Here is a 14,701-nt window from a genome sequence, read left to right as displayed (position 1 = left end):
ATGGAACCTTCTCTAGTCAGATAATAAAACACACTGGTGGTCTTATAGTGGTTGAATATAGTTTAAAACATGAAAGAAATCATTCTAATATGCTGATTTGCTGCTCAGTTGTGCTGCTTCATATTTTAGTGGGAACAGTGATACAAAACAATTTCAAAGTTTGGGGTAAGTGATCTTTTTTTTTATTAATATTTTTATTCAACAAGGATGCATTAAATTGATTCAAGTGACAGAAAGATTTCAATTTTAAATGCTGTTCTTTTGAAGTTTCTATTCATCAAATAATCCTGAAAAAAATGCATCACAGTTTCCACAAAAATATGAAGCAACTGTTTTCTATGGAAGAGGATTTGGGCCAAGCAATAATAAAAAAATAAAACCATCTCGAGATTAAAGTTGTTAAATTTCGAGAAAGAAAGTCTAAATAAAATGTTGAGAATAAACTCATTAAATTATGAGAACAAATTCGTAATTTAATGAATTTGTTCCTGTAATTTAACGAATTTGTTCTCGTAATTTAACGACTTTTTTCTCGTAATTTAATGAGTTTATTCTCAACATTTTAACTCGACTTTTTTCTCGAAATTTAACGTCATTTTTCTCATAATTTAACGAATTTGTTCTCGTAATTTAATGACTTTTTTCTCATAATTTAATGAGTTTATTCTCAACATTTTATCTCGACTTTTCTCGAAATTTAACGACATTTTTCTCCGAATTTAACGAATTTGTTCTTGTAATTTAACGAATTTGTTCTCATAATTTAACGACTTTTTTCTCGTAATTTAATGACTTTATTCTCAACATTTTACCTCGACTTTTCTAGAAATTTAACGAAATTTTTCTCATAATTTAACGAATTTGTTCTCATAATTTAACGACTTTTTTCTCGTAATTTAATGACTTTATTCTCAACATTTTATCTCGACTTTTTTTCCTCGAAATTTAACGAGTTTTTTTCTCGTAATTTAACGAGTTTATTCTCAACATTTTATCTCGACTTTTCTCAATTTAACAAGTTTTTTTCTCGTAATTTAACGAGTTTATTCTCAACATTTTATCTCGACTTTTTTCTCGAAATTTAACAACTTTAATCTCGAGATGGTTTTATTTTTTTATTATTGCTTGGCCCTAATCCTCTTCTATATTTTTCAACATTGATGATAATCAGAAATGTTTCTTGAGCAGCAAATTATCATATTAGAATGATTTCTGAAGGATCATGTGACACTGAAGACTGGAGTAATGATGCTAAAAATTCAGATTTGATCACAGGAATAAATTACATTTTAAAATATATTCAAACAGTTATTTTAAATTGTAATAATATTTCACAATATTACTGTTTTACTGTATCATTTAATTTATCAAATAAATGCAACCTTGGTGTGTGTAAGAGACTTCTTTCAAAAACACTTTTATAATTCTTACCAACCCCAAACTTTTGAATGGTAGCATATATTATACATTTTTACTTATAATATATATATTGATGTATAACCTATTATTATTATTATTACTATAATTCACCTATATATATATTTTAAAAAGCATATAATTGAACACCACACATTTTTGATGAAATATCATTATCATTAGTTTCCCAAGGAGCAAAAAAGCCATGCAAATAGAAATTATATTTAGTAATATTAAATATACGCTTTGCATTGAAACTATAATTACGTAGATTATCACAAACTGCAGCCAATCAACAAACAAGAAGCTTTCATATTAATTTTTCCAGCATAAACAAGAACAAGCATATTGTGTTATATAACGTCTGAATGTTGTTTTCACTGGAAGTTGAAAACTCTGAACGCCCCCATTGAGAAACATATCCATCTGAACATATGAAACATATGAATCTATACAGTAAAAGCAGTTCTGATGGAGTGAGTAGATTTGACTTACGCTTCAGTAAGGGGATCAGAGATGAGTACATCTGGAACCTCGTAACGAGGCTTAATTGGTTTGAGCTCATTAATCTTCACCCGTGTCATGTTCCCCTGCAGTCTGTACAGCTCAAGCAACAAGCGAACCTACAAACAAACACAAGAGTCTCAATTCTCTCACACTTAGTACCACTAGGACTGGACGATATGGCCAAATTACAATATTTTTTTTCTATGGAGCCCCGCACATGACAGGCAGGAAAAAGTAGTAAATAATGCACACAATTTAGCAAATCGAGGGAAACACTTAGTAAAGCGTGCGGCGTGAGCGCGATTTAGCCTACTATTTTGTATGTCATGTGTCATGTGCGGGGGCTCCGTACTTTTCATATCATACATATCGATATTTATCACGATTTTAATTTTCCATTAATGGGGAAGGAAATGCTTTGTTAGACTTTGAGAATGAATGTAAACTTGTTTCTTCACAATTAAACTCCACGGAGTAGCTATCTTTTAATTTAGGGGAATCCTTAAATTAAATCCATTTTATTTTTTATAAATCTGTTTTTTCATTATTTCTTTTGGGATTCTGTATTTTATGATTTCATTCAAATTTATATTAACTTTAACAATTTAAATCAAGCTTTTAAAATGTAATCAAATGAAAATATAACAATTAATTTACAACACAACATTGCATTTTTATTTTGTCAAATAAGATGCTGCATGACAGAACTATAAATTTAAAACATGGAAGAAAAAAACTTGCTTGAATGATATTCCTTAGAAATAATATTATTATTATTATTTTGACAAGTTAATTTTTGTATTCAGAAGTGATTTATTTCTGTCATTATTTCTTCAAGTTAAATCAAACTTTTATTTTGACATCTTAGTTTCAGTGTGTATTTGAAGGTAGTTTTTCTCAAATTAAGAAGTAAAAAGCTTGTGAAGTGACTCTCAGAGCAGCTCTGGAAATGTAGTTCATGTATTCATTTCCTCATATAGAGATGGCAGACGCTGAAAACGCCTGTGTGTGAGTTTATGTAGCAGACGAAACTGTGCCGTTCATTCACAAAGAGTCACACAGAAATCACTTATTAGCGACACACACTGACTGGCTGTTGTCGTGTTTATTTCTGCTGTGTGAAAGGCTGTTAGATTAATGCATATTGAGTAAAAACATCCAGAGATCATCATTATCAACGTACATATTAACACAATCTCAATATGACATCGTTTATCGCCCAGCCCTACTGACCACGCACTTTTTCAGCAACCTTGGCTCTGGAAACATTTTTCCCATTAAATTCATTTCTGACAAATTCTTTGATGCGTTGCGATTCGCTCTTCAAAACTTCTGAATGGATTTTTAAAGCACTCTCAGATACTGAAATGCATTTTAGGTTTCTTTGTTACCCTTTAGTACTTTTTTTGAAACTATATTTAGTTAGTTAATGGTTCTTAACATACTATTGTTTTGATTTATTCATTTGTAATTATTTTAAAAAGTTCATTAAATGATAATGTAATAAAAATGATAGAAGAATCGGATCACGAGGTGCCTGAAATTCTCTTACAAATGCTATGACACTGATATTGCAATCAAATTTTCTTCCTTATCGTAATGCATATCTGAGCAAAACGGCTTCTGGAACCGGAAAAATGTGTAGGGCAGGATCTTTCATAACATTATTGGATCATAGTCATTTGCTATTGCTGCGATCTCATGTGAGTAAAAGGTTGTTGGAGTGATTATTGTCCTGTCCTCACATCATTGCAAGGGGTAGGAGACTTCATTAAAGATTACGAGGGAACATGCATTAAAAAAAAATAACGATGTGCATGAATAAATAATTTACAACACACTGCAATATTTTATCAAAAAAAAAAAATATATAATAATAATAATAATAATAATAATGTTCAATTGAGACTTTAACCAGCTTTGAGACAATTTGTTTTGTAGCAACTGTAATAAAGTTGTCTGTTACAGTTCTGTTTTGGTCTATTTTGTGACCTTGTTGTTGTCATTGATGAGCTGCAGGGTGATTCTGGAGTCGCTCAGCTCCAGCGTGTCCAGCAGAGCTCTGTACGGAGACTGACCCGGCTTCAGCTCCCTCTGACGCCTACAAACAAACACACAGAACACATTTAAAAACACATCAGACATTTGTGCATCATTTTGAATCAGTGTGGATTTGGCTAAACATTGCATTTGATGAAAAGGCTTTGGCAGAAATATTTTAAAAGACTAATCATTAGTCACTAGGGGTGTGACGAGACCAGTATCTCACGAGACGAGACGAGACTCGAGATTGAGTTCAGGAGACGAGACAAGATGGCGAAATACATGACTAGAAAAAATATTCTGCAGGTGTATTTGAAATGTTTTAACTAATCATTTTGTAATGAATGTCATTTCAGTTCTACTTTCTGAGACTGAATTATCATATGCAGTAAAAGACAACAATACTCAAGTAATGTAAAAGGTTTTGCCACTAACTCAACTGACTGACTTCCCTCCTGTATGATTTCAGTCTCTTCAGATCTTACTGTACATGAATTATGAGCTTCTACAACTTTAGACCTCCTAACTGAACTCCTCTCCACAATCTGATCACAGAAATAAAAACAGTATAAATAAAAATGGTAACACTTTACAATAAGGTCTCATTTATTAACATTAATGTATTAACCAACATCAACTAACAACAAGCAATATATTTGCTACAGTATTTATTAATCTTTGTTAGTTGATAAAAATAGTCATTCATTGTTAGTTCATGATAGTTCACAGTGCATTAACTAATGTTAACAAATGAAACCTTATTGTTTGTACTAGTAAATAATAAGAAGAGAAAACTGTTATTCATTTTTATGGTAACACTTTACAATAAGTGCAACCATAATCGCACTCTCTCAATATTCAAAGATCAAATAAGACCAAATTTTTCTTTGATACAGAGCTCAGAGATGGTTACAACTACACTGCCCAGCCTAAAATAGCTTTCATATTGAGAGATATATGTATTCGTCAGGGAGCCGCTTTCAAAATGCGGGGTATTGAAATCACGTTTGAATGCGCGCGCGCGTTTACTTTCACTTTTAAACGGTCGCGCGTACTCTGTAAATATGGAGCGGCGGCGACCGTTATCCAACTGAATTAAATGTTTTTTTTTAATTTAAATACAAAGCAAAACGACAGTGGAGGCAAAATGTAAACGTAGCGGTGGCATATTCTTTCCTAATCATCCTAACACTCTGTCATGGCAACATCACGAGACTACTTTTCGCCTCGACGAGAAATCTCGTCACAGTTTGGTCTCGCGAGATCTCGTGCCACGAGATCTCGTCACACCCCTATTAATCACATGTCATTTTTGCCTCAGGGGACTGACTCAGCACCAACTGCTTCCAATTCATACTGCGTTCTTTAATGGAGGAAAACATAGCTGCAAGCAGCAATTAACTGAGTTCAAGCACTTTAAAGGTTTAGTTCGCCCCAAAATGAAAATTCTGTCATTCACTCGCCCTCATGTTGTTCCACATCAGTAAGACTTTCGTTCATCTTCAGAACACAAATTAAGATCTTTTTGATGAAATCTGAGAGCTTTCTGTCCCTCCATTGACAGTCTACCCAACAAACCTCTTCCTGAAGGTCAAACATGCTGCGTAACCATTGAGGTTCATTCTCGTGTGTTACGCAGCACATTTGAGCTTCCAGATAAGGGTTTGTTCTCGCATGTCATTCAGGTTCGTTTGAGCTTTTGTGTATGTTCACTGTTCAGTGTTTACATGCGAGAAAATTAAATCTGTTCATCATATAAAGTGATCGAGTCTCTTCAGAAAATTTAGACTAAACCACTAAATTCATATGGATTAGTTTTACGATCTCTTTATGAACTTTAGATGCATCAAAGATCAAGTTGCAAAGGCAGTCAATGGAGGGACAGAAATCGCTCCGATTTCATCCAAAAGATCTTCATTTGTGTTCCGAAGATGAACGAAAGTCTTACAGGTTTGGAGCGACATTAAAGGATTAGTTCACTTCAGAATTAAAATTTCCTGGAATGTTTTCCTCAAAAACATTAATTTCTTTTCAACTGAAGAAAGAAAGACATGAACATCTTGGAAACATCCAGGAAATTTTAATTCTGAAGCGAACTAATCCTTTAATTAATAACAGAATTTTAATTTTGGGGTGAACTAACCCTTTAAGGACTTTAAGCACATGTATAAAAAGGTATTACGTTTTATTTAGCAAGCCTGTAACCCCCTAGATCAGAAATGGAAAAGACAATTTACAGCCAAAACAGGTAATTACCAAGAAAAATATGTGGAACTGTTACAGCGCCACCTATGGCCTGATTTCCATAAAAGTTTGCATGCTTCTTTAGAATCATGTCGCATGTGCTCACCTAATTTCGAACTTCATTGGCTGACGGCTGCAGTGTTTTTCGAGATATGCCAATATAGACAATCGTGCCACCTTCGATAAAGACACTGTCTGCTGGTTTTCAAGTCGATCGGACTGACTGTAGTGTAGTGACGAGAATATTTTTGGTGCACCAAAAAAACAAAATAACGACTTATATAGTGATGGCCGATTTCAAAACACTGCTTCAGGAAGCTGAAAATACTACATCCATAAGAAGTTACAGGACAAAGCATGTACTAAAGTTTAACATCTATAATTAAGTACTACTGTATTAATGTGAGTTAGAAAGAAAGTGTTCCAGTGATTGAGGATAGAACCAGCTGATGGGAACATGCTGGTACCGAAGACATTGCACTGGCTCTGATATCCCTCCATACATACACACAAGAGTACAGAAAACACGAGCATGCCAAGAATGGAGGTCTGAATACATATCGAATCGAAATCGTAATCGAACTGAATCGTGAAAATTGTGTCAATACCCAGCCCTAGTATTTTTAGTACAGTCAAAAACTTATATTAAGCATCTTTGAGGTTTGGTCAGCCCGATCACTTTTAGGGCAGAATGCTGATCATTGAAAATCCTATCAATAACAATGTGCTTGAACCCTAATGAATGGGAACGCTTGCTTACACTAGATGTTGACTACACTAGATATGGAAAGCAATGTTGTCAAGTTTCATTAACCAGTCTTCCTACAGGGGGCGCATGCTGGCTCAATAAGTTAAATCCTCTATTGTGTAACGTTGTTTTTGTCGAAACATTTGAGAGATGTGTAAACCACAAAGTACTTATCCACGTATATTAATTTCAATAATAGCAACAAATACGATGGTAATGAAAAATGAAAAGGTCCTAGATGATTTTAACAGCCCGTATAATCACAAAGCACTGTGATTGGTCCATCCTGAGCGGCGCAGAGTGAAGTAACACGTGTCACATGTTAACACCGTACAAGCGTTTTCAGATATCCTCTGTTTTGTGCTAATTCAGCCCTTATTCAGCGTGTATTTTGAGGACTCGTCGTACTCACTTGCAGAAGGCGCTCTGGTCGCATGTTTTGAAGTTGCTGCGGTCCACAGCCTGAGCGCTCAGACACACCAGCAGAATCAGCACCAAACTGAAACACAATACCATCGGGTCACAAACTGGATACAACACAGTAACCTGTGCCGACACTCTTACTCGCGCTTTTAAATGATATCAAAATCAGACAAACACTTTACTGTAAATAAAACGATGAATTCATCACTGGATCATGGTACTACAACACTAGCCTTTAATAAGGAATCATGACAAGATTTCGGACATCGTGAGGAATAACTCACAGAGACTGTAAACGATTTAAGTATTCAAATCGTTCGAAAAGTAAAAAAAGCATTTCAAATGGCAGCGTCTTTGATTTTATTTACACATAATCCTATTACTTAGCCTGAGCAATACAATACCTGTCACAGGAAGCCGCCATCTTGCCTCCGTGTGAACTTTGCCCTCCGCGCGCGCCCTGTCAGCTCGAAAGTGTCGTGCACGTGGACTTTTTCAGCAAGTAAGATGCTTGTGTATATTAGGATTTTGACTGCGCCAGTCACGAAAAACATTTACTCATAGTGTGCTACAGCAATACATGTATTTCAAGGATATTTTCGCGCTAGGCGGGGATTGGTCTGATTAATATTAAAACTTTTTTTAAAGGTTTATTTGATCATGAAATAGACACAGAATTGATAACATACATATAGATAACATAGAGCCCAGAATTAAAAGAAAAAAGTGTTATTGTGCTGTGCCTGCGTTGTCACGTGATACCCGTTACTTTTTTCAACGCTGCTCAGGCTGGACCAATTATAGTCGTTTGTGGTTACTGAATAATTCAATTGTATTTCATCTTTGTTTTATTTTATTATTAAATGTAAACAATTATACCTTTGTGTGTGTGTGTGTGTGTGTGTGTGTGTGTGTGTGTGTGTGTGTGTGTGTGTGTATATATATATATATATATATAATATATATATATACATACGAAATTGTATAATTTCTTACTAGTGTATAATAAAACAAACATGACATAATGAAATAATAACAGTAGTAGTTGTAGAAATAATAATAATAATAATAAAATTAACAAATAATTGATCATAATTTCATCAATCTTTTTATAACTAAAAAATACGGACATTTAACACTTAATTTGACTTATTAAAATTACAAAAATATTTAATTATGAAATATTCTAAAATTCAAAATTACTTTTAACCCTCTATGGTACGCAATATGATATCAATGAGGAAAAAATTATTTGTGTTGTTTTTTGCTGCTTAAAATTGGACACTTTAACAATATCAATAAACATTTTCATAATTGTTTAATTAATTTAATTTTTATAAGTTTGTTGCCTCGAGGCAACATTGTACCACAATGGAAAAAAATTAAATATTTGGCATTTTTATCTAGAAAAAAGAAATATATTTATTTCTTTAACTAGACACTTGAACAAACAAATTTATCCAGCTTTTAATGTATTAAAAGTTTTATATTTAAAGGTGCCGTAGAATGTGTTTTCAAAAGATGTAATATAAGTCTAAGGTGTCCCCTGAATGTGTCTGTGAAGTTTCAGCTCAAAATACCCAATAGATTTTTTTTAATTCATTTTTTAACTGCCTATTTTGGGGCATCATTAAATATGCGCCGATTCAGGCTGCGGCCCCTTTAAATTCTCGTGCTCCCACGAGAGTTGTGTTTATGAATTATACAGACTGCAAGTGTTTAAAAAATGAAAATAACGACAGTCTTGTCTCCGTGAATACAGTAGAAACGATGGTAACTTTAACCACATTTAACAGTACATTAGCAACATGCTAATGAAACATTTAGAAAGACAATTTACAAATATCACTAAAAATATCATGTAATCATGGATCATGTCAGTTATTATTGCTCCATCTGCCATTTTTCGCTATTGTTCTTGTTTGCTTACCTAGTCTGATGATTCAGCTGTGCACAGATCCAGACATTAATACTGGCTGCCCTTGTCTAATGCCTTGAACATGGGCTGGCATATGCAAATATTGGGGGCGTACATATTAATGATCCCGACTGTTACGTAACAGTCGGTGTTGTGTTGAGATTCGCCTGTTTTTCTGAGGTCTTTTAAACAAATGAGATTTTTATAAGAAGGAGGAAACAATGGAGTTTGAGACTCACTGTATGTGATTTCCATGTACTGAACTCTTGTTATTCAACTATGCCAAGGTAAATTCAATTTTGTATTCTAGGGCACCTTTAATAAAAAGTAACATGATGCCCTCAGGCAACATTGTACCATAGTGGAACATAAGTGGAAGTATTACCAAACCATCATATCTTTATGTTATAATATCAAGTTATCATATTCATCTTCATCCTCACCTTCATCTTCTCTCTCACCCTCACTCTCTCCCTGACAGATTGTCACCATGATTTCATCTTCCTCATCACAGTATGATCCCTCATTAACTCCTCATTCTCACCCTCATCAACTGCCAGTGCTACCTGTGTTTTATAACTTTCTGAAGTGCTATAGAAAATGTGCAGATCATAATATATGCACATATAGTATGTGAATTGCTATTCTCATAAGTGCATTACAAAATCATGTGAAAATGCCAACATATTCAGATAATTCTAACTCTTTTCCTTACAAATATAATACATTTGCATTCAAACCTATTATGCCTGTACGGCCTTATGCGATTCCATTATGATACAATGTTGCCTTGAGGCAACACACAGTTTTGTTTTTTGTTTTTTTCTCTAAAACATTTGATGATATGTAATGTAAAGTTCTTGAAAATACTTCTTTACTTGCCACTGAAGGTGATTCATATTTTTGTGGGTTATTAAATGATTACAAACAAGTGAAAAATGCACTCTTCTTGTGCACATGTGCTGAAACAGGACACAAAATGGACCCCTGTGGGTCATGTTTTGGTCTTTTTTGCACTTTTATTGATTAGTATTTGAGTTATTCTGTCCTGAGATACGTTTGATCAATAAATTGGTGCCTTATTTTATTAAAAACAAACTAAAATAGACCATGTCGCCTGGAGACAACACCGCACCATAGAGGGTTAACACGTACGATTTCATTGTGCTATGCGCCCCCTAGAGGACGACAGCGTTATTAGCGTGTGACGTTTGCCACCCGAGGCGTCAGATGATTGGATGTTTCCTTTCAACGCTGAAATGACGACACAGCTAGTATAAAAGACCGCGAGCGGCCATGTTTCTCTCTCTCCGGTTCAGCAGCACTCAGGAGCAGCGTTCACTGGTATGTTGATTTCAATGTTTTCATGACGCGTATTAACTGAGATTAAAATGTTATGATCGTTATTCTTTAAGACGTTTTGAATTCAGACCTCCATTCTTGGCATGCTCGTGTTTTCTGTACTCTTGTGTGTATGTATGGAGGGATATCAGAGCCAGTGCAATGTCTTCGGTGCCAGCATGTTCCCATCAGCTGGTTCTATCCTCAATCACTGGAACACCTTCTTTCTAACTAGCATTAATACAGTAGAACTTAATTATAGATGTTAAACTTTAGTACATGCTTTGTCCTGTAACGTCTAATTGTAATCTGTCCTCATTCTTCACAGGTCACGTGACTTTCGTCATGGCGTCAAGAAACGTTTAGGCCTGAAGTGATTGTGATTTACTAAAGTGAAGATATTTCTCAAGTTCCAGCAATCTCTCTTGTCTTCGGTTTCCACAGGCATTAGAGTAGTTGCTCTTTAGTATATTTACGGTTTGATAAATGACATTTGGTGTTACATGTGCATATAGAAGTTGAAGTTTGTCTTTATATTTAGTAATTTAGAGGGCTGTATATTAGCACACTATCCAATTTTTGCTGTAAACGGGATCAAGCAGCCTTGTGTGTTTTTATGTATTTTATTACTGCATAACCATTCCAATAAACGATTATTCTTTTAATTCTGGCCTGTTCTTTACATGTGCATTTTTGGGATGGGGTAATTCTAAGCTTGATTATAAAAATGTTTGACTGACCATTGTTTCTTCATAGCCAAGTTATGCTTTTAAAATTTCTCATTCTTAAAGCGTCACATTTATACACTTTCTTTGAGAATTGTGGAAGACTTCTTGGTAGGTTTATATCGCCTCCATGTGGAGTCCACATTGGTTTTTATCTGGGTTGTCTGGGCATGGGGACAGAATCTTAAAGGAACACTCCACTTTTTTGAAAATGGGCTCAGTGTTAAATAGTTTTTTACCATTTTTGAATCCTTTCAGCCGATCTCTGGGTCTAGCGGTACCACTTTTAGCATAACTTAGCATAGTTCATTGAATCTGATTAGACTGTTAGCATCTCACTGAAAAATGACCAAAGAGTTTTGATATTTTTCCTATTTAAAACTTGTCTCTTCTGTAGTTTCATCGTGTACTAAGACCGACGGAAAATGAAAAGTTGTGATTTTCTAGTTCGATATGGCTAGAAACTATACTGTCATTCCGGCGTAATCAAGGAAATTTGCTGCCGTACCATGAGTGCAGCAGCAATGATATTATGCAGCGCCTGCGACCCAGTTTGCACAGGGAGCGTGCCTTGCAACCATGGAGACCTCTGTGAGACGCGGCGTAATATCACTGCGCCTGCTGCACACATGGTAAGTTCCTTGATTATTACTATGGAATGAGAGTATAGTTCCTAGCCATATCAGCCTAGAAAATCGCAACTTTTCATTTTCCGTCGGTCTTAGTACACGATGTAACTACAGAAGAGTCAAGTTTTAAATAGGAAACAAATTGAAGCTCTTTGGTCATTTTTGAGTGAGATGCTAACGGTCTAATCAGATTCAATGAACTATGCTAAGCTATGTTAAAAGTGGTACCGCCAGACCTGGAGATCGGCTGAATGGATTCGAAAATGGATTGAGCGTGACAGTCACTCATTTCGGTCTTTTGTCACGCACTCCCGCCACACATTGTATTTCTCACGCAGAAAAACTATTTATCATATATTTAATATGCCGCAGCGCCCAAAATCCCAGCAAGCAATTTTATGTCTATTAGACGTCTAATAGCCGTCAAAACATAGCCTGGCCGTCTAGGCTAAAACAAGGCAAAATTTGGGCTGTCAGTGAAAATCTAATAGACGTCTAACCATAACCCAAAAATAGACTAGTCATCAATTAGACGATTATTAGACGACTACATATATATGTCTAATAGACGGTGAATATGGGTCTAGGCTAAAATAAGGCTGAATTTGGGCTGTCAGTGAAAATCTAATAGATGTCTAACCATAACCCAAAAATAGACTAGTCATCAATTACACTACTAATGAATGATTACATCTATACATGCAATAGACAACAAAATAATGGCTAAAGGATTCTTTTCACTTAAATATAACAGGTTCTCATAAATGACAATCCGTCCAAACAAATTAAATATAAAAGGTTTTATTTAGAAAAAGAACTCAAGATAATACACAATGCTAAAAAAATAATAAATTAAATTTTACAAATACAATACAAATAAACATTACAAGAAAATTACAAAGTGTAACATAATAAAAATATAAAACATTGACAAAAAAAAAGTTAAAAAATGTTAACAATATTTTTTTTATTAATTTTTAGTTCCATAAATTCCATGTTTTATGTAAAGCACTTTGAATTACCTTGAACATTGTTGTTGAAATGTGCTAGCTATACAAAATAAACTTGCCTTGCCAAATCAAAAACTCATATTTTTATGCCATAATGATCAAAAGATTAAAAGATATACAAGGCTTCCATAACAAATAATAGTAGGGTGCACAGGTTTCATGTTTACCCCCTTGTATTTAGATAATTACAGAGTTTTAGGGCACAAGGAAACACTACAGTATGTGCATGTATGTTAATCTAACCACGTTTTACTGTCTGCACTGTTACCCGCTAAAATGTCACGGTTCCTACACATAATGTATATAAATAATAAACACATGTCAAAATGAAAAACACAGATACTTACATGACCAAAAGCAGTAAAGAATTTGCTTTAACATTTGCTGTTGCTTGCTCTCCGTCTCCAACGGTTGTAAAATGCGGAAATGTTTATCGCGAGATCTGGCAACAGTGATCGAGAGCTAACGTTCAAGTCTCGCGTTGCCAGTGGTCATGTCTCAGTAGAGCCACAGTTGCCATCTAGCGGTTGAAAATTGTAAATTTTTAATTAACTTAAAATTAAATACAGTCATATATGTGTGTGGTATATAATTATAATTAAATTATGGTTTGGCTATACCCTGATATATGTGTGTATATATATATATATATATATATATATATATATATATATATATATATATATATATACATATATATATATATATATATATATATATATATATATATATATATATATACATATATATATATATATATACATATATCTATATATATATATATATATATATATATATATATATATATATATATATATATATATATATATATATAATATGATATCGTAGAATGTAGGATTGTGTGACAGCAAAAATGTGCTGTTTCAAATATATACTTGCATATAAATGTATATTATACTTGCATATAAATGTATAAATGCAAGTATATCAAGAATCCCACAAGCTTTGTGGTCGAAAATGACTTAACACTATTTTGGTTACACTCATTGCTGGTCTGAATCAGGGCTATAGCCAAGCCGTAAAAACTAGACTATAAATTGCCTCGATTTCGCCGGGTGGACTAAAAGCAGACTACACATAGCCTATCCAATTCAGAGCTAAATCGTGACTACATATAGACCATGTCATGAAATGCCACTTAAATCTATTAGAAATCATTGACATTGCGAACACGATGAGATATCAACCATCTCAAGCACTTCCTGTCCAAAAACTACAATAAATCAGGATTGACTATAGGTGGGCTACAAATAGCCGGTCTGACTACGAGCTAAATTGTGGCTACGCACAGCCTACACAATATAACATGTCAAAGATGTGAAACCAAACACCTTGTAATCACTGTTGACTTCACTTACATGATGCAATATCATACAACTCGCAAGTTATTTTGGCAAAAACGACATGTAACCAAATGAAAGATTATTTTGGCTAAAAGTGGGTTACACATAGCCGGACTATATCGGGTCTATAGTTAACCGAGACGGTGAAATGACGGCTATTGCTTGCTGGGATGTATCTGGCCGCGCCGCTCTCTCTGGAACCGGGAAGGAATCAAGCGCGTCTCGAACCTGCCACTTATCAGCCAATCAAAATAAGAAAGAGGCTACACAATAGCCAATCAGAAAATAGCACTATTGTATCTGGGTAAGATTTAACGCAACAACCAATGAAAA

General features: G+C 34.3%; 1 protein-coding gene, 1 long non-coding RNA gene and 2 other non-coding genes across 5 annotated transcripts in view; 2 read left to right on the top strand and 2 right to left on the bottom strand.

The window, feature by feature from the left end:
• ganaba (glucosidase II alpha subunit a) overlaps positions 1-7,902 on the bottom strand; it is a 35,279-nt gene extending 27,377 nt beyond the window's left edge. The window contains exons 1-4 of one of the 2 annotated variants that reach the window (XM_048189788.1): positions 7,786-7,902; positions 7,371-7,457; positions 3,916-4,024; positions 1,912-2,039 (exon numbers count right to left, since the gene is read on the bottom strand). In XM_048189788.1, the coding sequence (XP_048045745.1) occupies positions 1,912-2,039; positions 3,916-4,024; positions 7,371-7,457; positions 7,786-7,805 (344 nt within the window). In that variant the 5' untranslated portion in view covers positions 7,806-7,902. The remainder of the gene's footprint in view (positions 1-1,911; positions 2,040-3,915; positions 4,025-7,370; positions 7,458-7,785) is intronic. The other variant, XM_048189789.1, reaches the window with a different exon arrangement.
• On the bottom strand, positions 6,627-6,758 carry LOC125268035. The gene has a single exon (XR_007184800.1). It is a non-coding gene; the product is annotated as a small nucleolar RNA SNORA57 (small nucleolar RNA).
• A 2,634-nt stretch (positions 7,903-10,536) lies between the features above and the next one.
• LOC125266149 lies at positions 10,537-11,305 on the top strand. Its single transcript, XR_007184453.1, has 2 exons — positions 10,537-10,643; positions 10,969-11,305. It is a non-coding gene; the product is annotated as an uncharacterized LOC125266149 (long non-coding RNA).
• On the top strand, positions 10,731-10,862 carry LOC125268034. Its single transcript, XR_007184799.1, has one exon. It is a non-coding gene; the product is annotated as a small nucleolar RNA SNORA57 (small nucleolar RNA).
• Positions 11,306-14,701: the final 3,396 nt, after the last annotated feature.

The sequence above is a fragment of the Megalobrama amblycephala genome, linkage group LG4 (assembly GCF_018812025.1).
Source record: "Megalobrama amblycephala isolate DHTTF-2021 linkage group LG4, ASM1881202v1, whole genome shotgun sequence".
NCBI classification, from domain to species: Eukaryota; Metazoa; Chordata; class Actinopteri; order Cypriniformes; family Xenocyprididae; genus Megalobrama; species Megalobrama amblycephala.
This window is presented reverse-complemented; position numbering and strand designations above follow the sequence as displayed.